General features: G+C 40.5%; 2 protein-coding genes across 2 annotated transcripts; both read right to left on the bottom strand.

The window, feature by feature from the left end:
- Nucleotides 1–3679: 3679 nt before the first annotated feature.
- acer1 (alkaline ceramidase 1) lies at nt 3680–12245 on the bottom strand. The gene is given in 12 exon segments (XM_079651912.1): nt 3680–4883; nt 4886–4944; nt 5647–5731; nt 5734–5783; nt 5874–5889; nt 5892–6010; nt 7112–7223; nt 7226–7252; nt 7717–7831; nt 8037–8149; nt 8913–9080; nt 11901–12245. Coding segments are annotated over 11 exon segments (876 nt in total). The 5' UTR covers nt 8920–9080; nt 11901–12245; the 3' UTR covers nt 3680–4710.
- Nucleotides 12246–18259: 6014 nt separating this feature from the next.
- Nucleotides 18260–26491, bottom strand: myo1f (myosin IF). Its single transcript, XM_079689850.1, is given in 13 exon segments — nt 18260–19201; nt 19573–19733; nt 21565–21772; nt 22288–22353; nt 22506–22654; nt 22740–22886; nt 23641–23786; nt 23956–24125; nt 24214–24328; nt 25233–25337; nt 25339–25378; nt 26194–26291; nt 26388–26491. Coding segments are annotated over 13 exon segments (1560 nt in total). The 5' UTR covers nt 26466–26491; the 3' UTR covers nt 18260–19124.
- Nucleotides 26492–26594: the final 103 nt, after the last annotated feature.

Genomic DNA, 26594 nt, shown 5'->3' on the forward strand with positions numbered 1-26594 from the left:
TTTTCTGCTGGTTTTCTCGAGTGACAGCGAGCCTGTCCCAATGGCTACGGCTCTGTTTCAATTGTAAAATGCACATGATGCTAATTGATTAATCGGGGTTCGATTACATGGCTTTGACATTTTAGCTACTGCTATTAGTCTGGCAAATGCAAAATCAATATAATTTTCAAAGACGCTTATAACTTACTCATACAACTTTATTCCTTTTTTGTACAATGTGAATATTCTGGGATTGTACCTCATATATATGTTTGCACTATGGCCTACTATGCATTGCAGTTCATATGTTCATAAATAATAAGTATACTTTTTTAATGGGAAAATATATACAATTGTCTTAAAAGTTCACAATGTATCATTGATCTCCAGCCAATGCTGTTCTTATAAAAATCATAATACTCACTACTCCACAATTATAGTATTCAATTGCAAGTTTAAGATACTTGACTGAAGTGTTTTACATTTAATGCAATGTTGTACTCAGCTGAATTTCAGAGGGAAATGTAATGTGACTCAAAGTCAACACTTCCATGTTTGAACAGCTTTATTTATCAATTATATAAATTATATGTTTAAATTAGTTGCAGCAAGTGGTTTTCTTGTTTTTTGCAGACTTTTTGACTGTATTTTGAATGCAGGCCCTTTTTGTGGTTTTAGACCTTGCCTTGATCATCTTCATACTATTTTCATGACTGGGCAAAAGTACATATTTGAATTTCAGTGTTAGTAAAACCATGCATATTTCTGTATGTGTATTTAATGTTTACCAGCGATACATGGAAACCTGCTGGAGAAGCTATATTGTTTGTGCCCTAAAAGTAATATTTCTTGTACACAAATAAAAAATAATTGCCATTTATTGCATCATGCATTGTGTGCATCCTTGAGTTAACTTTTTTCTTAAAGTTGGTATCTCTAAATTCATTTATTATGGCTTCTAAAAATGATGTCTGTTTAAAAAATGTTTAATCTTAGTCAGGGAGCGAGGGTCCATTGTGGTGCTCAGACTTTGATGTGAGATTATCAGGTCTTAGCTATGGGACAGAAGGTCATCGCTCTCTCGTGCCTCTTCTTCTTATCCTGTGGCTCAAATGTGAGCGAAAGAAATCCCACCTTGCCGTCAGACACCAGGGTGTCCCATTGCTGGTATTGAGATATCAACCTCTAAATCCTCCTTTTCAAAATGTAAGAGATGGAGAAATACAAAATAAAGCCATGTCACACAGGTTTCACACACATAACAGTTTTATTGTAAGTATTCATCAAAATGGTTATCAACAAGTCCAACTTGTAGAATAATGTGTAAATTCATGTAAATCATGATCAACCAAGATCTCCCCAAATTGCATCCTGTGACTTTCAAAGCCTTCATTAAAGCTTAAATATTTTGCACATAACATATGTATCAATGAAGTAATACATATAGTGGTTCCCAACCTTTGAGAAAAACAAAATTGAGAAAAATGTCAGACTAACACTTTGAGCTAAATCCTTTATTAGTGCTCTTAATGACACCATTTACATTATGCTCACACTTGCGACCAGGTTACTTTGTCTAACATTTTAGCCATAAGCATGAGTGGAGGTTGATTTGATTTATCATGAAACTTATTCATCAAAAAAGTTTTGGACAAATTACAATTTTGACCTGATGATGGCGTCAGAGTGATTCAACTGCTTGTCTGTAAAGCTTTAATGGAGATCCGTCAAACCGTTGTTTAGATATTTCACCCATAACCACAAATATCAACCTTCTTGTGGCAGTAGAAAAAAAGTCAGGCGATCGTGAAATGAAAGTAATTTGGATTTGTTGTCTGGCGGCCTGCCTGACTCTTAACTAGATGTGATGTCACAGTTGTGACAAGTGAAAACCTTAACAGGCAGGGGTAGATTCAAAGTCAGGGGATTCCTCCTCTGGCAACCACGACTGCCAACTATTCAAAGTGGTGAATTGACTGACATTGCCATCACCGAAGCCGAACATTTTTAGTGATTCCAGAAATGTATATATTTCCAAACCCCTTGGTTGGAAGGGCTCGACATTATAAATGGCCCGCTGGCCCGGAAGCACTATTTAGACACCCCGGGCCAGCATAACGTAGGCCTACTTTCCACTTGCCCGCTCGGGCCACTAAAAATATTGTTTTAAAAAAAAAATGTTTCTTGTGGTATTGGTATTTTGACTAGCAATTTTTTTTCGTTCTACAACATAGCGTTTCGTGAGTCGCTTGTCGTTGTTGGGTGAAAAGCAAAGAGCTGTTTGCTGCGGAGCGCAGCGCGAGCAGGCTCCCGTGAGCGGGAGCGCGCTCCTTCACTACAGATTATCGCGCCATCTAACCATTCGCCAAAAATGTTTTTAATACCAGCGGTAACCGGCCAAGCGCCGGGCAAAAAACTATCTTCAAATAAAAGAAAGTCACCGGAGGAGTTCAAGGAGAGCAACAGGGAGAATGAGAAGAAAAAGGGAGAACGTTTCAGCCAGCTTGATCGATGGAAACCCTTTTATAGTCTATCGATTAGATTTATGATTCGAAAATGATAAAAGTAGGGTAGACATGTGGAGATTATCCGGCTGAACAAAACGTGCATTTATCAAACAGGTTTGTTTTCCAAAGACGTTATTTCCAGCTATTTTCCAAAACCCTGTGGAGAAATCCCATTGCTTTTTGTCGAGGGAACCAGCGGCTTACTTCCTGGTTTTAGGACGCGTCACTGCACCTCTCAATATGATGCCAATATAAACAAGGTCTTCTGTCGGCTCTGTACATCTATGCTGACAAGTAAAACAAGTGAAGAGAATATAAAGGTATTGGCTATAGGGAAATGTCCCAGCAGTTTAGTATAATGAAGGTTCTAATCTAATCTATTACATAGCCATTACATTTCTAACTCCTGATAATGACAGGAAGGCAGAAAGCGCATTATACAAATAATAATACTCATAATAATAGCAGACATTTTTTAACAATGACCACAATATAATTATTTTAATAAACCAAATATATAACAATTGAGGGAAATTAGGAAGAACGGATTATTCAAATGTTGTAGTAATGTAGTTCGTGCATAAATTACTATGGCAACAAATGTGTTAGTTTTCTTCATTACTAGTCGATTTTTTTTGGGGCGAATGCTCCGGGCTAGTGGTTACAATGGTGGGGCCAGTGATAATACAATTCCTCCGGCCCGGAGGGCCAGTGGCATTTTACCCTTAATGTCTACCCCTGCGATTTGATCTCGAGATCCCAAACTGTAAAGCTATTCCTTATTATCTAAAGACAAGGTGGTGAAATGTTACAAATATAGGATTCTAAGATCTTATCATATGAAATGAAATTCAGCTTTTTTCCCCCTCTTTGTATCTGCCTGCCTGTCACCATTTACATCTAGGGATTACTTTTATCAAAAAGCACTGACTGCTTTTGAATACTTCACCACCCACAGGAGGTCACTTTTAAGCAGGTCCAGAGAATGCCTAAGTGCATTTTCTAATGTTGCATCTTTTGTATCCTTCAGGAAGGATCATGTGAACAGAGGCCTGATGTACCTGAATATTCTCAAACAACCCAAAATCAAGAGCTTTCTGAGAGAGAAGAAAAGGCAGTTCAGTTATGATTCAGTAACAAATATGACATATTTGCAAGTGATTGTTGTGGTCCTGAATGAAACAAGAAACAGATATGACTTGAAAGTTAGTAATAATCAAATTAATGTCATAAAGATAAACAGATAAAGATAATCAGCATAACCTGAACAACTCAGTTCAGGTTATGCTGCTCCAAAGACAGTGTATGCCTGTCCTCTGGGAACCACCATAAAATACCACATGCTTAAGAATAATAGTATCCATGTTAACAAAATGTTAACATGTAAAGAATAAAATGTGCATTAATTTCTTCAAATTAAATAACAGTAATTGATTTATATACAAACAAAAAATGCTCAACTGCCAAAGACTCTTACTTCCAAAACTTACATACAAATTCTCAAATGTTCTCCTTTATTAGACAATTGATGGTCTTTAAGTCATTAAATGTCTATCAATAAGTTATATATCAGTCAACTCTTAACACCAGAAATCCTCCAGGTCCGTTCACAACAGTTTTTAGTTTTTATATTTTCCATATAGTTTCAATTGGAGTAATCATCGAATGTGCTTCAGTATCAAAATTATTCATCATTAGATACATATAAATAATGTTTTTATTTCAAATACAATTTATTTAAAGTCTGAAACATGCTGTAGATTATACCAAAATACTTGTGTGTCTCATAGATTAAGAATTGCAATAGCCTTGTGTCAACAATGATTATTAATGTAAAAAATAGAGGGCATATTAAACAATGGGCCTCTTGGCAAAGACATAAAACACAGTTCGATCTCAATTTTTGATATAGTGCATCATTTATCACTTTTCTCTCAAGCTTCCCCTTTTCATTATCAACACAAATATTTTTAGCACTTTCTTATACTGGCATGGTATATAAACAATCTTTGTTTTCAGACGTTAATGTGCAAATGAGTTCTGTTAAAACCTGCATAGCTCAACCCAACTCGGACCCCAGTAGGCCCATTTGGTAATCCAGCTAGTGTAAACAATCTTTTAACGGAATCAGAAAACAATCTTATGTGATCAAGTCATAATCCTATGTTATCATTATTCTATGCGACTATTTCCTCACAGATTGTGTCTTTAAGGTAAGAAGCCTCTATGAACACATGAAGTGTGCTAATGCAGATGTGCTGCCGACGTTATACATGACTTTGTAGCACCGTTTCTGTGTTTTGGTCGTGCCCTTCAGGACAATATGAGGTATTCCAACAGCCCATCTATCACAGGGCCAGTACTGCAGTACCGGCAGAGAGTACGGGATCTCATACTGGCATCAAGGTAAGCTATCAGGGTGGTGCCATAGGCCACTGCTATCACTATCAGAATGTGCCTGCAGGAAACAGATAATGAAGATCAATACACACGATCATGCATTAAGAAAAGAAAAAAAGAAACAATCCTTTATCTTAGAAATAATGTTGGCATACTACTTAATTGTATTCATTAAACTTCATTTGCTGAATGGATTATGTCCTCAGATAACTTTATACAGTGAATAATTAGCTACATTTACACAAACAATGAATTAGCAGTGTTCATTAAAGCGACATGTGCATTTTGTGTCCAAAATCTAAGGTAACACTGTAGTTTTATGAAGGGTTTAGGGAAGGTGGTGGCTTAATAAAATGTGAAATACAGGTATAACTGCTTTAAGTCAAAGTGTCTCTACTGTAGGCTATTTTTATTATATGTACAGCACTTTGGTTCGACCAAAAATCGTTTATAAATGTGCTATATAAATAAAACTTGATTTGATTTGATTAAGTCACTGTTGATTTTTTCAATTTATTAAACCTTAACCATTATCTCACCCTCACTGTGAATAAGAGCGTAAATAAAACCATAAAAATATGAATCTTTTTTTTTATTTGATTAAAGATATTGGTCAGTATGTTTTTTGCAGATGTTTTTTGGTCGTAAATGCTCAGGTGGTGGTAAGTTTTTTACTGAATTTATTTGCAAAGTAAACATTTCAAAATAAAGTTAAGGAAAGGAAAGCACAAGAAAAGAAGACAAGTAAGCCAGGACTTACCAGATACCGTGGAGGTAGCAGAAATTCAAACTCTGCCAAAAGCTGCATCCAAAGCGGTCACTAATCCAACAGGAGACAGCGAGCACCACAGAGCCACCGACACCTTGCAGAGACGTAAAGCCTTCTGGTCAGTGCAGCTGAGGGAGAGATAACACTGGTTATCATAACAAATCAACGCTGCACCCAAACCAGTGACAGATGCTTAAAAAGCACCAAAGTTTACATACCATTTCATCTCATAGCCAGCATGTAAACCATATGAATGCCAAAGCAGTTTAAAACGTAGGCGTTGGCTGTAGGTTTGACAAAGGACGACAGCGTGGAGACAATTGTAATCACCAGGACAAGGTTTGAAAATGTGGACCTGTGAATGAACAGACAGAGAAAAAAACACAAGTTGCATGTCAAAGGTTTAAAGGGTTAAGTCATTTAGCGTATCTTCAAGTGAAGTTCTGCATAAACGACAACTCTTAGGCGCCGCTGTTGATAAAAATAAACACCCAAAGTTTAGCTCAGAAATGACTTACAGCAGAAATATGTTAAAATTCCTGCCCAACTATACAAAATATTTAAAATTAAAAAGGTTCTGTTTCCTTTAAGCTGCAATAAGTGATTTTTGGGGTTAGGGGGTGTGAACATAAACTGCCATATCAACAATTTCAAAGTTTGTTTGGTTACCTTGTTAACAAACTGTAACTTATTTACACACCCAGTAGTTAAGGGTCTGGTTATCATTTACTTGTAAGTCCAATATTTGCTTTGTTTTGGTCTCTTCTAACTCCAGAGGGAACTATCTGGTTCGCCAGCCACTCGATCTTCCACTTTGTTCACCGGCTAGTTGCTAGCTTTGCATATCTGTTGTTTGGTGTCGAGAAGGTATACTGTACAATGAGTATTTAGAGCTTTTTCACTGAAACAGCTGCCTGCTTTACAGAGAAAGTGGCAAAAGGTGCCCTCTGACCTCTGGTACCCTCTGTGACTGTTTCTGGTGGGATCGTTTAGTTATCTTTCGTTCAGGAGGACCAACCCATGACTTTGAAAAACTGGAATATCAACATGACATTCTCGAAACAGGTCTGTGCGATTCTTTTCAATATGCTCATCAAAATTTCAGTCATCTTTCTCTACCTTGTTGTGAAATATTTACAAAGGTTGGGTGGAGCTTTTTTTCTCTACAATAGCAAGAGTTCCTATCTGTCACTTTCAGGTGGCAGGCTGGAGCTCCACATTGTTTCTTTGTGACTCCAGTTGATGCTGTCAAACAGGCTGCACGACAGTACAGGTTGTGTTCACAGTGGCGTGCCTCATAAACGAACTCTCATTGTTTGTTTTTTGTCTTATTAAAGGATTATTCAGCTTTGTGTGTCTGTGAGTCCATAGTAACACATGGAGATGAATAAAGACAGAAACAAAGACCTTTAACCAACTCATGTGTTGTTTGGAAATTGCTGTACGGTTGTTTTACCTGTCTTTAATAAAAGAAGGGAAGAGTCCCTGCGGGGGAACCAAACCTACATATACCATCGCCAACACCCACAGGATGGACAGCTCATCCAACATCTGGCCAACGAAACTAGAGTCATGTGGAAGTAAGCAGAGAAGAGCCCTGCAGATAAGACGAATACAAAATGACTAAAGGGGGAAACCGAGACATATAATGACATAATCAAACATTTTCAAAAGTAGTCTTTGATAATTTGAACCACTGTTTCATAAGATATGTCTTAAAATAATAGGACAGAAAAGAACAAAAAACTGCATTTAGGTACAAAAACATTCTTACAAACTCCTGTCATTTCTATTGCTTATTTGTAATGACTGGTCATTTTACTTCACATGCCAGTAGAGTTGCAACTAACATTTATTTTCATTAACAATAACCAACGGTTTGGTTTGTTCCATAAATTGTCAAAAGCCACTGACAAAATCTTCCTTTCTACATTTTGTCCCAGAGTATAATTGTTGTCTAACCAACAGTCTATTCCCTGAGTTTCTAACACAATGTATCTAAAATGGAGAAAGAGACACATATACCATTTATAAAATAAAGGAAAATGAAGAGTGACTGACCTACAAATATCATCATGGTCCAGACCATGTGAATCGCCAGGTTCCTCTCTTTGGCATAAGGGTGCAGAAGATAGAGCATGATGGGAGATATAATGAAGAAGAAAAAGCTGCTAATCTGCAGGGGAAATATAAAATGAATGAATCAGCAAAAACAATGAATCAACTAACCAACTCATTCATATCAGACATTGATTTCCTATTTAAGAAAGGACAAATATTATGACTATATTATTATTACTAGCTTGATTATAGATATTCTTCTGATAACTTCAACAATGTATTGACATAATTGCTGCATCTCTGTGATATACTGTACTTACAGTGTTGAAGTACTCCACTATATGTTCGGACTGTTTGTAGTTGTCTTCACACCAGTCGATTTCTGAACTTTCATAGGAGAAAACTCCTGCCATCTTTTCGCTGGAGCAGAAACCTGTCAGAGAGAACGTGAACAATACAGACCCATAATAATCATAATCATAATAATAATAATTCATTACATTTTATTTAGAGCGCTTGCAGTGTTACAGACGTTAGTGTCAGTTGTTCCCTCAGCAGATAAAGTGAGCCTATCTCAGGGAGACTGCTGTCAGTGTTTGTATAGTGGTTTATGGAAATCAATTTCCAGAGTTGTATTTTGTATTCAAATGGGCAATGGTACTCTTTTTCAGAACGTTTAAGATAATCGTTTATGATAGTCCTTTAAATGTTCATGAAAAAAAAGAGAAATCGCAACACTTTCTGATAATGTCTTTCCTTTTAATTAAATACAATGTAGTCCAAAACCACATTTAACCTATTATTAATTAATTATAAACAATGTATTTGCCACATATCTGAAAATGTCATTATAAACTCTGTAAATATAACTTTGCTGTTGTATTTTATTATAGTATACAGGTGTCCCTAATTAACAGAGCACAAAGCAAACAGAGGATGACTTTTGTTGGATTATAGTTATGTCATATAATCAAAGATGCATTATTATAGGTTTACAAGGACACAAAACACTCACTACTAATCACCATATATGCTTTCTCAGTCACTACAGGAACAACAACAGGAATATTCTAGTGATTTCTTGTGAAAGGTGCACTGTCACACTTGTTCTAGTGATAAACAGCTAGATAAAAGTAAATTCTTAGTTAAAAAAAAGGTAACTTATATAGTAATTAGCAGAGAGTAATGGATCTTACCTCCCATGTTCCCGTCTCAGCCACAGTCCGTCAGTATTGCTCTGCTCCAGGTGGATCAACAGGTGCATCGAAACGCTCCCGAGCCTGTTGTACGAGACCGTGACGTCACTGATAAGCACGCTGAACGGGTTCACATCGCTGGGCAAAGATGCTCCCGAGGGAATATATCTGGAATGGGTTCGCTTTGTTACCTCATTTATAATGTTGCTATTTAATGGGAAAACTGTTATTATGACAACTATGACAATATTTGATTGATAGCTCTCATAAAGTGAGGTAAAAAGTATTTTAAAGAAATCTCGAGCATTCTAGTGATTTAACATCCAGGGGCGGTTCTAGGGGGGGGGGGCAACAGGGGCCAATGCCCCCGTAACACTGACCAAAGGACTATGACTTACATTTACTAAAAACAAATACCTTTACAAAAACAAATACCAATTACTGTATTTTATGTTTATTTTACACAATTACAATTGTCTTTTTAATCCGCTTTTATTGTGCCCCTCTCATGAAATAACTGGCCCCAGGCTGGCCACCCGAGTAAAATTGGTCTAGAACTGCTACTGTTAGCAGCATTTTTAGGTTTCATTGTTTACATGTCAGGAATCTAATATTTTTATATCATAAACATAAAGGAGTGATATGGAACAGACTGATCACAGCAACAGAGGCCTGTACTACGAAGCCGGATTTCAAGGAAAACTCTGGGTTTCCGGTCCTACGAAGCTGGTTCTCTTCTTACCGGACTAGATCATGGATGTATAATAAGAACTGGATACAGCGTCGGAGGCGGGGTCTCGTTCTTTCCTATGAGAGCTGCTCATTGGCGCATGATGACAAAATGGCCCAACTTTTGAGAGAGCGAAACATCACAGATTACCCGTCATAGCTTTCAGAGCAGAATAACCCATATGTGTGCTCACAGAGCATGCGCCCCTTAAGCCCCGCCCCCACTCTCGGCTCAGTAGAATAAATGGAGACAGAAAATAAATCTAGATTCGGCTTTTAGTGCATTTTACAACTTTAAGGACCTAATGATTATAATAAGGGCTATACAATAGTTCATACTGGGTAGTTTATTTCGTTTTTTAAAAAGTATCCGTTGATTTACAGACGTTTCTTTCCCAATGTTAGTCAATGGGGAAAAGTCTTTCTGGGCCCAATGACGTCACGGACTTATATGGAAATTGTAATAGGCCAACCGCCGTTTGGACACAACGTATATTTTCATCAGAGCCAGGCGCACTTCCTGGGGGCTTGGGCTAGATCTCCATGGTAACTTATGAGGAACGGCTAACCTGAGGCCTGTACTACGAAGCCGGATTTTTGCTTAGCGAGCTAACTTCAGGGAAAACTCGGGGTTTCCGGTCCTACGACACTGGTTAACTTCTTAGCGGGCTAGATCTCCATGGTAACTTATGCTGAACGGCTAGCCTGAGGCCTGTACTACGAAGCCGGATTTTCGCTTAGCGAGCTAACTTCAGGGAAAACTCTGGGTTTCCGGTCCTACAACGCTGGTTCACTTCTTAGCGGGCTAGATCTCCATGGTAACTTATGCTGAGCGGCTAGCCGGTTCCGGAGCAGGTTAGGTTCCAGGATAAGAGTCAACTCAGTGAAAGCACCGCCTGCTGACCAATCAGAGCAGAGTTTAAAATGATCAAGTTATATTACAGGAGAAAGGAAATACAGAAAAACTGCCGTTGCAGGAAAGACGGCCAGCAAAAATCAACTGACTGTCTGAGCGTGAACATTTATAGAATATCACCTCCCACCTTCAGAGCAATCTGACTAATATAACATTAGCGTTAAGAAAGCTTACTTAAATATCTGCCACAACATAAGTAACCGGATCAAAGTAACATTACGTACAGTTTGCGTCACTGTGAGTGCAGACGTCGATGTGTCCCATTATCATTCATATCACATCATATCATAATTTATCATATATTTCCTTATCTGAGTCAGCTTCTTGAGCCGTATCTGGCCGTGCAACACTTACAGTGTCACATACTGTATGCAGAAGTATTATTTTAAGCAACACGTTAAAGGTGGGGTAGGTAAGAATGGAGAAACCAGCTTGAGTGCGCAAGAATTTGAAAGTACACAACCGGAAAAAATCTGCCTCTTCCTTCAGACTTCCTTACAGAGCCCCTCCTCCAACACACACAAACGCACACATGACCAATAAGGGCACGAGATAAGTTTGTGCACAGATGGAAGACTGACAGGCAGGTAAGCCATCCAGTTATTTTAGCCGGACCGGCTAAAAATGATTGGTCGTGCTTTTTACAGCGCTACGGCTTCCACAGATGAAATTATTTTATGTATTTATTGTCAAAGCATTTAATATATTCATTGCTTTTGGGATGTTTGTTAAGAGCATTCCATGGAATATAACAAATAGGGTTTCTGAAATAAATTACATACCCCACCTTTAAGTTGACGAAACACTCGAGTCAAATGTAATTAAAGTCAGATCCACTTGTGTCTTAGACGAGGCAGGGATATCATAAACCTGTTAATGTACGCATTCAAACAGTTTTTCTTTTACCAGCTGTATTCACATTGCAGGTGCAACTATGTGGCTTTTATCCTGGATAAAGTGTTTAAGTCATGGTTAAAGTTTAAAATGTTCATATTTGCCTAATTATAGTTGACTTTTCATTCAGGAAGTATGACGCTACGCTGTCAGTACGCTTGTCCATGTTTGTGATTGGTCGAATGTTGCTAACCCCGCCCCTTTCATGTGAACGCGCACTCAGCCGGACAGAGAAACCCTGGCTTGAGTTACCGAGTTGATAACCAGCGTCGTAGGACCGCTTAGCGAGAGCGCGTTTGTTTTGGATTAGGTAAACCGGGTAACTCAAACATATCCAGGGTCAGGGCAGGGCGCTGTAAGAGGGTGAAAAGTTAGGACGATTCTAAGGGCCCGTGACTGACAGGGGCCCAAACAATTTTAGAACATTAAGAAAAAAAAATGTAAGTAACCAATGTGACAGCTTTAAATCCCTGGCGGCGCCCCTGTCCAGGGTATGTTGAACTGGATTCGTAGTACAGAGCTCAGGTGTTACAGGTGGATTTAGGTTTCCTCTGTAAAGAAGGATCAACCGGTCCGTCTGCTTTGCTTCCTCTGTGGGCAAAACCAGCTATGCAAATTTCAAAATAAAAGCATGAACGTAATGAGTGGGCGGAAGAGGAGGTGTGTGCGTGTGTGTGTGTGTGTGTGTCACATTCACTTAATAGCTGTATAATCATTATCATTTGGGTAGAACTATTTATTACTTTTAGAATGAACGAAAATACATTACTGATTATTATTATATATGTTTTGGATAGCTGAACAAATCATAATATTTTACATATTTTACTAATTGGTTTATACATAAATAATCAGAATCTTAAAAGTATCTCTGGCAGTATAAAGTATTGAAATACTCACGATACAAGTACCTTCTTCACTTCTGTCTTATTGTACTTATTATGCAAAATGGTCCATTTCAGAATAACACATATTATATGTTTTGATTTTAAATATTGATGCATTAAAGTGTTATCAAAGCTGGTAAATTTGCAGCTAGTTTTAATCACTTAATATACTGCAGGTTAATTTGTGAATTTACCCAAGGTGTAACTAAAGTCTCATTTAAGTTGATTATAAAGTCTTATTTAATTGTTGATTATATTTCACATTATTAATCCAAATCGGCAACTAAGGGTTTTAAAAAATTGCAGTGTAGTAAAAGTATAAAATTCACCTCTAAGGTGTTGTGGAGTAGAAGTACTAAGTAACATAACATGGACCTAAGATTTTCATTGACATAACTAGCTATGTACGTATATTACATTACATTACATTGCATTTAGCTGGCGCTTTTATCCAAAGCGACTTACAATAAGTAAATTCGACCGGGAAGATACAACCTTGAAGAAAACAGAATCATATAAGTGCATCAGGTTTCATAGAGCCAAACATTTCAAGTGCTACTCAACTGGCTTTAGATAAGCCAGCCCTTTATTAGTATATGAGTGCTTTGTTAGTAATTATATCGCTCGAAGTGGAGTCGAAAGAGATGAGTTTTCAGTCTGCGCCGGAAGATGTGCAAGCTATCTGCTGTCCTGATTTCAATTGGGAGCTCATTCCACCATTTTGGAGCCAGGATAGCAAACCCACGTGTTTTTACTGATGGGAACTTGGGTCCCCCTCGCAGTGCGGGTGCAGCGAGCTGTTTGGCTGATGCAGAGCGGAGTGCACGTGCTGGGGTGTACGGTTTAACCATGTCCTGGATGTAGGAAGGGCCAGATCCATACGCAGCATGGTACGCAAGTACCAGTGTCTTGAAGTGGATTCTAGCAGTTACCGGAAGCCAGTGAAGGGAGCAGAGGAGCGGCGTGGTGTGGGAACATTTTGGAAGGTTGAAGACCAGACGAGTTGCTGCATTCTGGATGAGCTGCAGAGGTCGGATGGCACAGGCAGGTAGACCAGCCAGGAGGGAGTTGCAGTAGTCTAGGCGTGAGATGACGAGAGCCTGGACCAGAACCTGCGCTGATTTCTGGGTCAGCTGGGGACGTATTCTCCTGATTTTGTAAAGCGTGTATCTGCAGCAGCGGGTTGTAGCAGCAATGTTTGCAGTGAAGGACAGTTTGTTATCTACAGTAGGATCACACCCAGATTCCTTGCAGTCTGAGTCGGGGAAACAACAGAGGTGCCGATGTTGATTGTTAGGTCAAGAGTGGGACAATCTTTTCCCGGAAGGAAAAGCAGTTCAGTCTTGTCAAGGTTGAGCTTGAGGTGATGAGCAGACATCCACCGAGAGATGTCTGCTAGGCAAGCAGAGATGCGTGCGACGACTTGGGTCTCTGAGCGGGGAAAGGACACAATTAGTTGGGTGTCGTCAGCGTAGCAGTGGTATGAAAAACCATGCGGGCTAATGACTGATCCGAGCGAGTTTGTTTACAAGGAGAAGAGGAGGGGACCAAGAACAGAGCCCTGAGGGACCCCTGTAGTTAATTGACAAGGGTCGGACTCGGACCCTCTCCAAGTTACCCTGTAGGTGCGGTCTTTGAGGTATGAGGTGAGGAGGGAAAGTGCAGTGCCTGAAACTCCAAGTTCTTGGAGATTGCGAAGGAGGATCTGATGGTTCACCGTGTCGAATGCAGCAGACAGGTCCAGAAGGATGATGACATTGGAGAGGGATGCTGCTTTAGCCGTGTGCAGTTCCTCAGAGACAGCAAGGAGAGCAGTTTCTGTTGAGTGACCTGCCTTGAAACCAGACTGGTGCGGATCCAGAAGGTTGTTCTGATGGAGATAACAGGAGAGTTGTTTAAAGACAGCGCGTTCAAGTGTTTTAGACAGGAACGGGAGGAGAGAGACAGGCCTGTAGTTTATAACATCAGACGGGTTGAGAGTGGGTTTCTTTAGGAGAGGGTTTACTCTTGCCTCCTTGAGACTGTTTGGAAAGTGACCAGAAGTTAGAGAAGTGTTGATGAAATGGGTGAGAAACGGTAGAATATCAGGAGCGATAGCCTGAAGGAGGTTTGAGGGGATAGGGTCCAGAGGACAAGTGGTAGGACGGGCAGAGGTAACGAGGGTAAGAACCTCACTTCGAGAGAGAGGGGAGAAGGAGGTCAGTGTGTGGGTGAAGGAAGGGTCTGGTGACCCAGCGGTGAGTAAAGGTGAGTCAGAAAAAGAAGAGCGAATATCATCAACCTTTTTTTTAAAGTGGTTAACAAAGTCGCTTGACAGGAGGGAGGAGGGGGAAGGGGCTTTGGGGGGGTCCAAGAGGGTGGAGAAGATAGAAAATATTTTTGGGGGATTGGAATAGGAAGATTGGATCTTATCTTGAAAGAAAGTGCTTTTTGCCTGGGAGATCGAAGCAGAGAAAGAGGAGAGGAGAGCCTGATAGGTTAGGAGGTCGTCACGGTGTTTGGATTTCCACCATTTCTGCTCTGCTGCCCTAAGGATGGTTCTATTAGCACGCAGTGCGTCCTTTAGCCAGGGAGCAGGAGGGGACTGACGAGCCTGCCGAGATGTGAGAGGACAGAGAGAGTCCAGAGGAGAGACAGGTCCTCGGCAGGGCAGGACCGTTCAGGGTCAGTGGTCCCTGCCCAGGAGGGTGCACGCCATGTCAACGTGCTAGAGCTTCGGGCTGTGCAGCTTGCACTCACGCACTTGCTACCCCAACTGGGGGGCAAGCATGTGCGTGTTCCTTGGGACAGCATGCACACTGTTGCCCAGACAGCAGTCCCTTCTAGATAGTGAACATTTTCACTCCACTCCGAGAGTTTATGTGGCTGCTATTTGGGACCTCTCCCTGCTGCCGGATGCCCTATCATCTCCTCCCTTTAAGCCCCTGGCCCAGGTGGGGCTTAGGTGGCTGCCCACGAAGGCAGCATTTCTGCTTGCCATAGCCTCAGGGAAGCGAGTTGGGGAGTTCCATGTCCTCTCCGTAAGCGATACATGCCCAAGGTGGGACTCTCAGATGTTGCATTTGGGCAAATGCGGCATCATCAGCCTGCCCAGCTGGCACGCTTTGACATTCAGGAAAACGGCACGTTGAAGTTGCTGTGCCCTGTGGGTGCCCAAAGGGCGTATATCGAGGCTACTGCCTGTATACGGAAGTCGGAGCAGCTCTTCGTTTGCCATGGCGGCACTAAAGGAGGTTGTGCTCTCTAACCAGCGGCTGCCCCCACTGGGTTGTCGATAACATCTCACATGCCTACAGGGCCAGTGGCCGCCCCTTGCCATCAGGGCTGAGATGCCACTCTACAAGGAGCATCTCAACATCTTGGGCTGCCCTGAGAGTGGTGCCCCTGGAGACCATCTGCGCCGCGGCGTCTTCTGGCACATTCTCCAGTTTTTATCGGGTTAATGTCGCCACTCCCCATTCTTTGGGCGTGATCCTTTTGCCGAGCTCCGCTGCTTCCAGTAGTGAGCAAGGGCTTGGATTCTTCATGACATGGTTGGTATAAGTCATCCAGTGCTAAATCACCACCTCTGGTGATCAGTAGGGACGAAATAGAACGATAGTTACGGCTTTAACTACGGTTCTATGAGTCCCGGATGACCGCCAGCAGGGTAGGATTTTCACGACGGCCATGGCTGTCGTAGCCCCTCGGTCTGGCCGTTATGCCCCACAAATAATTGTACGTCCTACGGCCACCATGGCCTGTGTGCCCCTCACATTGTTAAAATCTCGAAGTTGCTTTAAAAGCGTCAGAACAGTGTTTTCTTAACTGCATTATGCTGCGTTCACAACGGACGCGATGCGAATATTCTCATCGCTCTAACCGCTGGAGTTTCACCGCGGCTGTCAGCTGTGTTTACTCCTGTCATTCAAACAGGATGGGCTGGAGAGGGGGCGGGGCTTATTTCCATGTAAATACTGTTGTGGAAACCAACTACACAAAATGAACCTATTTTACAATGATTGAATTGTAATACACGTTTCAAAATAATGCTGAAGTAACTACATACTGATACCGGTTACTAAATAACATGAATTAATGCTTTGCCAAGTCTGCAGACAAGACGGCAAGCGAAACACTTTTTAAAATGCGTGTTTTCTGAATGGATCAATCAGGCTAAACTAACCTGTAGCTGCTCCGTCCACACTCACAACAACGTCCTAAAGACAGAATTAAAGCAGCGATTGTATTCGCCATGACAGTTTTGAACTTTTGTCCAGTTTCTGACCAGAGCTGGGAGGAGTTGATTACACACCAGGTGTAAAACTTTCCCCGGAAAGGAACACTGTCAAAATCTGCGCACTGAATAACCCGGAAATCCAGAGAGCCTGCAGGGCATTCCTGTAACACACACACACACACACACACACACACACACACACACACACACACACACACACACACACACACACACACACACACACACACACACACACACACACACACACACACACACACACACACACACACACACACACACACACACACACACACACACACACACACACACACACACACACACACACACACACACACACACACACACACACACACACACACACACACACACACACACACACACACACACACACACACACACAGTATGTGCAGAGTTTGACCCTTTCTTCTGCTCTGAAATTGAATATATTTGTTAGGCTACATATTAATTTGATTTTGGATTTGTGAATGGGAGAAGTAGTAGATGGAAAACATACCAAACACTAATTATTCAAAGTAAAGTATTTTATATACGGTAATACTAAGGAGGCATAGGCCTATATGATGATTAAAACAGTGATTTGTTTCCCATGTCATTTGTGTGTTTTTCTTATCAGAAAGTGAAGTTATTTATAAGCTCCAAATCCAAATGTTTCCCTCAATGGCCTTTGTGCCCTGGCATGTGGCCTTTGCGCCCTGAAAAAAATGTGTGACACCAAAGGCCAAAATGATGAAATTCCAACCCTGACCGCCAGAGTTTCCTGTCACTCAGAATTCTTGTGTGCTCGCAAGAAGATTGCGGGAACAGATCCTCTGATGACGCCGGCCTATGTAGGCGGTGTCACGTGGGTCATGTGTGCGATTGATATACCCAGTGCTAAAGCACCGTCTCTGGCGGTCATCCGGGACTCATAGAACCGTAGTTACAGCCGTAACTATCGTTATTTGGCCTTGGGTTTAGGGCGTCCTATTGTATGAAGACTAGCTGGCCCCTGTTTTCTTGTACTGTTTATAAGTACATCCTTACTTTTGAATATGATTATGCAGACATTCTGTCCGTCAGATAACGATAGGACTAAACATGCAATTTGTCGGAGAGTAAACCTCACCTGACTAAGGTCTTCTGGAGCCTGCTTATCGGGAACAAACTGAACTGGTTACTGATGGAATGTTTTGATTACCAGCTGTCTGTTAGTAGAAGGAGCATCTTAGGGGACAGAACCTCAGAGTTGGTTTGGGCACAGGTGTCTTTGTCAATACGGCCGAAACTTCCAATAAATGTTCATGTCTAACATCCATTCAAAGCTGTTCTTGTGTTTCCAGTTCTTTGCTCCAAGAATTTCGTCACATACATTACTTGAGTAAATACTGTATACTAAGTTACATATCACAACCCCCAGTGGCCTATGTCATAGTTCATGTGGGTGCATGTTTACAGTAGTAAATCAGTACAGGTAAATGCACCTTTATGAGTTGTTTGTTTGCTCTGTATTTTGTATTTCGAAAACTGCCTTGTTCCCCTAAATAATTCGTTTTGATCTTTTATTAAAAATAATGTAAAAAATATTTGTTGCTGTATCTACTCTGAAATTAATACAGGACCTTTACCATTTGGAGATTAAAGCAAAAACATGTATGTTAAAAAAATAAATAAATCAGAGTGATTCAGAGGGTTAAAACTCTTTATTTTCCATACAAAAACAGATATTGATTGACTGTGAGAGAATTACATTATTTTACAAAATCAACCACAAATTTCAAAAAAGCAAAAATAATAAAGCAGAAATAAACACCTTTTTTTAAATGTAAAGTTAATTAGACATTACTTTCTCTTGTTATTTAGACATGTTAAAACGTACTGATGATAACACAAAAACCAGTGCAAAATTCCTTGAGGTACAAAATATGAAAATATATTTCTTGTTTTTTATTTAGCTGAAAAATATGGGAGTAAATACTAACAGTGATATATGTATTTATTTTAAAAGTTGAGATCAAATGTATTGTGGCTTTCAAGGTATTTAACTGATCTGAAGCGGTTAAATGTTTAACACAACAATCAAATTATATTTTTGAATATCTACTTTTACTTGATTTCACGCTGCTTTCTTAATCACAAATACTGAGCCGCAGTATTGGATGTTGGAGAAGCTTCAGGAGAAAAATACAAAACACTGTAGACACCAAAAGGCGATGCATTATTTTCAGGTAATTTTTCTGTAACTTTAACTTCAGGGAAGTAAGAGCTCAGAGAAAGCTGTTGTGGGAGACCAGGTGAAATAAAAACTCTAGTCATTCAGAACAACAACGGATAAAACCTGAGCAGCTATTTGCAGTGGATCTGTTTTTTGATTATTCTGACCATAATGATGCCAAACAAGTTATATGTTGCTGGAATGTCAGCGAGGTCCACCCTTGGACAGTTTATGGATGACGGCCTACCATGCAACCATGCAGTTTTTAAAGCAAACAGAATGTGCTGTTTTTAACAAAATACACATATTTCTCCAAAGACAGATCAAGTTATTTTCAGATCTTTTCCACATAATTACCAGGGAAAAGGCCTTCCCTTCCTTGATGCCTGCCCGTCCACCACCCTGATGAATCTGCATAGAAGATGAGTGAGTGGAGAGAAATATCATGAATCACTTTGGGGCCTTTTAAATCTGTCAGCTTTATCATTATTATAGCTTATTACACATTGCAGATGCCAGATTTAGCTATTATTTAATTTCCATCTGCATCCCTGAGAAGGTTCTTAGAGACCATTATAATCAACATATGAATACCAGCGCATTAATCTAGTACAACTATGAAATTATAATGTATAGCCATTTAAAATATGGTCATGTCTGGCTGCTTGTTATCCATTCCTTTTCTACCACAGGAGTACAATTCAGATCAGCAAATAAGGAGCCTACAATTTAATTATTTTAATTTCTTCTTTGTCCATCCTGCTTTCTTTTTATTCACTTACCTGCTTTGACGAGGTCGAACTCGTCATTGACATCGAAGCTGATCTCGTCTGTGTCCTGGCCGACGTACTGGTAAATTGCCCGGCAGCGAGGCCCTTGGGGCCGCGGCTGTGGTTTAGGAGCAGGAGGAGGTCGCTTACTGATGCTCCTCTTCCTCTGCTTCCTGTGAGAGAAATGTGACAATTAGATGAAAAGACCGAGAGGGACTTGTAAACTTTATTTGAGGTTAAATGAAGGAGAGCTATTTCAGGTTTGTCTACTTCTAAGTCAAAGTATCAAGTTCTGTTCCAAAGTTCATATTAAAAATACACTGTACAGACTCATAAAAAAACAGTCCCTCTCAATGGTCGCTTGTGACCCACAAGAAGTATGTAATGATGTCTGCATCTGCAAAAACATTTGTCTCTCCGTTAATTTCTCTTTTCTTTTTCCTAGAGGAAGCTACAGAGATGGTGGACACAGCATAAACAAATACAAATATAGCGAAGCAAAATACAAGGCAGTCTTGTTCCAAAATCAAGGGTTGGATTTCACCTGCTGGCGAGCACAAGAAACCTTGTTGAGTTGTGGACGAGGGTCAAAGCGTGTCTGAAAGCGCAGTTGTAGGTGTATGAGAACAACATTTTTAGGAGACCATGCTGATTTCGTTAAACCTAACATGGCCTTTACAGAAACTAAAGTAGCAGCAGCCAGCCTGGGGTTGGCATCAGAGGCCTGTACTATGAAGTCGGTTTAACCTAACCTGGATATGTTTGAGTTACCCGGTTTACCTAATCCAAAACAAACGCCCTCTCGCTAAACTGTCCTACGATGCTGGTTATCAACTCGTTAACTCAAGCCATGTTTGCCCTATCTAGTTAGGTGCGCGTTCACTTGAGAGGGGTGGTATTTGGAGCATTCGACCAATCGCAAACATGGACAAGCGTACTGACAGCGCAGCGTGTCATACTTCCTGAATGAAAAGTCAACTATAATTAGACACATATGAAGACGTTAAACTTTAAACATCCTTGACTTAAACACTTTATCCAGGATAAAAGCAACATAGTTGCACCTGCAAGGTGAATACAGCTGGTAAAAGAAAAAATGTTTTTATGCGTACATTAACAGGTTTATGATATCACTGCTAAGACACGAGTGGATCTGACTTTAATTACATTTGACTCGAGTGTTTCGCCAACTTAATGTGTTGCTTGAAATAATACTTCTGCATACAGTAGGCTATGTCACATTGTAAGTGTTGCACGGCCAGATAGGGCTCAAGAAGCTGACTCAGATAAGGAAATATATGATACATTATTATGTGATATGATATGAATGATAATGGGAAACATCGACGTCTGCACTCACAGTGCCGCGGACTGTACGTAATTTTACTTTGATCCGGTTACTTATGTTGTGGCAGATATTTAAGTAAGCTTTCTTAACGCTAATGTTATATTAGTCAGATTGCTCTGAAGATGGGAGGTGATATTCTATTAATGTTCACGTTCACACAGTCTGTGATTTTTGCCGGCTGTCTTTCGGCAGTCTAAACTGTATTTCCGTTATCCTGTAATATGGCTTGATCGCTTTAAACTCTGCACAGGGATCTCTGATTGGTCAGCAGGCAATGCTTTCACTGAGTTGGTCTCTTATCCTGGAACCTAACCTGCTCCGGACCAGGCTAGTCGTTCAGCATAAGTTACCATGGAGATCTAGCCCGCTAAGAAGTGAACCAGCGTCGTAGGACCGGAAACCCCAAGTATTCCCTGAAGTTAGCTCGCTAAGCGAAAATCCGGCTTCGGAGTACAGGCCTCAGGACTTCAGCTCTCTATAAACAGGTTTATCTCCCTCAATATAATATACTAGTTTGGCCTTAGTGAGTGGTATGCCTCACCCTGACGTGCCTTCACTCATAAAGTTTGCGTGCACTGATTATTTGTGACTAATCAGCTCCACCCACACATGCTGTGATCATCCCCCCTTCCCCTTTTATTTAATGTCTTTCTCACCCTGACATGCCCTGATCAGGCACATTGAGGAAGTCCATGTTCCCCTGGTTGTTCTGGTTGTGGACTGGGACTCGAGGGGCCCTCTGGGAGCCCAGTTTGGGTGGGGCTGTGCTGGGTGGGCGGCCATGTTTGTTCGGGGTAGAATACGTGATTTCTGATGGTTGGCTCTGAGGGGCTCTGGAAAACTTGGCTGCTTCATTCTGGTGCCCTGAGGAGAGAGGAAGTGGAATAAAGATAAAACCCAAACAACCTGCAGACATCAATATATACATTACTGCTTTAAGCTATTAACTTAAAAATTCAGTTTTTTAAATGTATAATGTGTTTGTGGTCAGTGGTAGGAAAAATGTTATAATATTTTACTTAATGATTTTTTTCATGTTTATACAAAAGTGCTTCCCACACATAGAGGCCTATGTGTGTGAAGCACTTTTGTCGCTATTGGTTGAAGTAAAGTGGATTCTATTACTTTACATACTGTTGGGTAATTTATCTACAATAAGTAATATTTTACAAGATCTTTGACATCAGTTTTGTATGTTAAACCTAATATTGAAGCAAGTTGTAACTGTAGCTGTGATAAGTGTAGTGGTGTAAAATGTTAGAATTTTTCAATATGAAGTTTAGAACCATAAAATGCTTGTTTTAATTACAGAATAGGTTTACACATATGAGGAATTTGCTTTGAACAATGACAGTCTGGTAGAGGAGTTGAGACTTTACCTCTGTTCCCAGCATTATTTCTCCCTCCACCACCCTGAGACTTCGGGGCACCCTTCCTCGTTGGCTCTAAAGAAAGATCATGCAACATTCGTGTTAACAAGAATTGCTGTCAAGGAATTAATTTTGAAAACAGATTCTTAAAATACATTTCCTCAAACTTTTTGACTTGCTCGTTGTTATATCAAAGCTATGCATTTTCATAATTGATTAGGACTTACTGGAAGACTTTGGCAGACCGTTACCCACTGTGATGGTGAGGGTCTTCCCACCGGGTTTGATCTGAGCCAGGTCCCCTTGCCCGCTCATAAACACCACCATCCTGGAGCCTCCTCCACCCCATCCCTCCTTCTTCACTCTGAACTCCAACCTGAGTGGGAACAAAGTGTGTCAGTGGTTTGTGTTTTCTATGTGAATGTGTGGCTGCCTGAGTGTGTGTGTGTGTGTTGGTCCACCTGTCGGTGAAGGAGATCGTCAGTTTTCTCTTGTTGATGTCCTCGTAGCGTTTGGACAGCAGACTGAGGAACTCTGTCTTAAAGTTGGACTCCAGCAGACTGTCGTACTGGGCCTCATGTAGAATAAAGAAATCATCCTGTCTCGTACTGAAGAGGAAAAACAAAACATTAAGAGCTTCTCAGCACACACAAAGATACAACTAGCACTTTAAATGTCCGTTCATGGCAAAATGATCAAGTTCAAATAATGATACTGACATTTCAGTAAGTTTAATGATTACAATTAAAGGGTCCGTTTAAGGGATTAGGCAGTGTAAGACATATTCAGATCTTAGGTTAAAATACCAATACCACAGAGCAAAGATATACTCCATATAAGTAAAAGTCCTGCCATTAAAATCTTACTTTACCACTGAAATATAGTGTTGGTACAACTGTAAAGTGGCATAAACTAAGGATTGGAACAATTATTTTGAGTCTGTACTAAAGTACAAGTAGTAAAACCACAATGTATTTATCTTATATTGGATTTGTGTATGTATTTGATCCTTAAACACTTACTTAAGCTGAAACAATGCGAACAGTCTAATGGGGAAATGTATTTTTGTTTGAACTGCAAGTACCTCAACATTTGAATACACTCTTTATTCTGCTGTGAAACTGGCCCGGAAATGTCACGCTCTCAGCTGATAAAGAGATCAAAAGGAAGCCCCTCTTCTGAGAATTTTCAGTTCAATATGTTCGTCCGTTATATTTACTCATGCTGCAAACTGTGAGTTCTCATATGTGGTTATTGACCGACACGACAGCATTTTAGTTCTTGAATTTTCCACCACAGTTTCCACCACACGTCAGCATCGCCAGGTGTAGTTAAAGTATTAGTTTTGAACTGGACACCCACCTGAGAGAGACGCCACTGATGCTCCCAAACTCCAGCTTTCGTTTCAGCACCTCCTTTATCTGCCCCTTCTCGGGTCCTTTCTTCACTTTCTCTAGACCAATCAGATAGATCCCCTTGGGGGTCAAGATCAAGTCTCTCTTGATAGACTGGGTGGTGAGAAAAAAGGAAGTGAGAACTGTGAGCAATGTCAGGAAGGAGAAGTCCCCAAAGAGAACCCTTACCTAAATCTTTAAAAGGGGAAGATGTTTGCACATTTCTAACATCAGTAGTTTTCTTGTTGATCAAGTTTAACACATGAGCGTCATAGAGCTTCACCTTGAATCTGCGATCAAACTTGTTGACAGAGTCGGCAAAGTCGACGCGCTCCCTCTTGGCGAGGAACTGCCGCAGCTCAGGCCTCTGCTCCAGGCCGAGGTAGTCTCCCACAAAGTTTCTGTTGATGCTGTTCCTCCTTCGCTCCTTCGAGTTGTACAGGATGTCTGAGGCTGTGTCGCAAGAAAGGAAAGAACACTAAGAATCACAGCTCCATCTGTTTGGTAGAAACATAGTGATGGTGTTTTATTCGTCACTTACCCTCCTCTCTCATCTGCTCATACTTCTTCCTGGCAATGTATCTCCTCCAGGATTTTTGAATGATCCTGGCAAAAGTGTCGAACTTCCTCTCCCTCATCTCCTCTAGAAGGAAAAGCTGTGGAGCATACAGCAAGAGGAAGGAGGTTAAATGTATCATGTATTTTAAGATGTGTCATAATCTATTTGGATTAAAGCAATGTTGTGTCTATCAATTAGAACGATCCATATGTAAAATGAGCGTCTGCTTTGTGTTTACATGTACTTCGGTACATTGTTATTTTAAATACTTTGTGCATGCCTTTTTATCTAATAGTGTGTTAATTTGATTTTAAGTCTCTATTTATACTGCTGTAACAATGCAAATGTCCCCTTTGTGGGACGAATAAAGGAGTTATGATTCTGATTCTGCTCACAGAAATGTATCAGCAGGTCCTTTGAAGAGCTTTTTAAAGAACGTTTTACGATTCTTTACTTATACCTGAAAAGGCTATGTTTTGGCAGCAGAAACAAAACACATACACAGCACCACCTTATAAAATGAGATGGAAAACTAGTTAGCAATCTGCTTATTTACACCTCCATATTTCGAGATTAACTTTATTCATATTTGTATTTATGTCATTGCGATGAATGTTAGTCCATTATCCACTTTATTTAGCTCTGTAATTGGTCTTTAACAGAGATATATATGACTCTTAAGCTGCTAAACCCTACATTATGTCAACCAGATAGTTTACAATTGTGTCTGTCTGCTCACCCTAACCCAAACAACACAATGAGAGCAGTGCAAATGAACCACAACAGTGAAAAGATGAGGACCTGAAAGCTTAACAATAACCTTTAAGCGCCAAGTGAAAAACTCAGAACAGAGTCGATTTGTAAAGTAAGTAAAGACTCAAATAAATGTATTGGAGCATGAAGTACAATAATTCCCCATGAAGTACAGGACGAGAGTAGATGCACTGATCAATACAAAAGCAAAACCCAACCCAGACTGAAATATATAAACCATTTGTTACCGATTCAGGGTTCTTCACAAAGACCTTGTTGCGGCCCATCTGGTATTGGTCAGTATCCATGTTGACGGAGCGGAGGAGGTGAAGGACCCCCTGCTGCTCCGGACCCCCTCCAACATGGCCACGTCCTCGCTGTCAGAATGGCATACCTGCACACGACACACACACACACACACACACACACACACACACACACACACACACACACACACACACACACACACACACACACACACACACACACACACACACACACACACACACACACACACACACACACACACCACACACACACACACACACACACACACACACACACACACACACACACACACACAACACACACACACACACACACACACACACACACACACACACACACACACACACACACACACACACACACACACACACACACACACACACACACACACACACACACACACACACACACACCAAATGTGTCAGGCTAGTTTGTGTGATTTTTGTTATAAAGTTACATTCTTACAATATAAATGTTATCGTTTCGGAGAATATAAAATGCAGCTTACCTAAGCAAGTCATATTGTTTTTATGTAACAGGCAGCATTTACATTTGTTGTATAACTTATACGTCGTATGTGCAAGTTCATCATGGATAAATGTTACATTTTGAATTAGCTTTGCCTTTGTGTATTTCCATAATAGCATCAGTTTATTTCCAATATGTAGAAACTCTGAACTCATATACACACTTTACTCATGTCATGCTGTCATGTCACATATTTGCCATACCACCTTTATTAGCTCACAGCGGACTGCAAAGGCCCTGTAATTGGCAACCCTATTTCAAATATATGACACGGAAAGAACTTTACACCAAACACCAACCAACGTTTATTTTGAGAGACTTTGTGTTTGGTCTGTGTTCTTCTTTCAGTAGAAACATGCCGAAACAGTACCTATTTAAAGGGATTAAACTCACCTCATCAGAAACTTAGTGAAGGGTCTGCGGTACGCAAATCCAGCCCTTCTTACACGAATGTTTTCCCGCAGTCCAAGATATTCAACTTGATGCCTCCCCTGAAAAACAAAAGTAATGCCACCATTCATAGAACTGAAGAAAAAGTGTTTACCCTTAGTTTAAGGAGTTAATGTTTGTCACAGTGAGGGTGCTGACCTGCTCTCCTCCCAGTCTTTTGGTCTTTTTGTCTCATTGGGTTTGATGCAGCGGATATAGTGTGGAGTACATTTCATCAGCGTGCTCACCAGATCATTGGCTTGTTTCTGTCGAAAGCAACAAAAATGCAATGTTACACCCAAAACAATTGAACTTTAAGTTCATTCTCAGGTAAACTCTAAGCTTAAACTCTCACAACTCTCACC

The sequence above is a fragment of the Notothenia rossii genome (assembly GCF_949606895.1).
Source record: "Notothenia rossii genome assembly, chromosome: 1".
In the NCBI taxonomy this organism is placed as follows: Eukaryota; Metazoa; Chordata; class Actinopteri; order Perciformes; family Nototheniidae; genus Notothenia; species Notothenia rossii.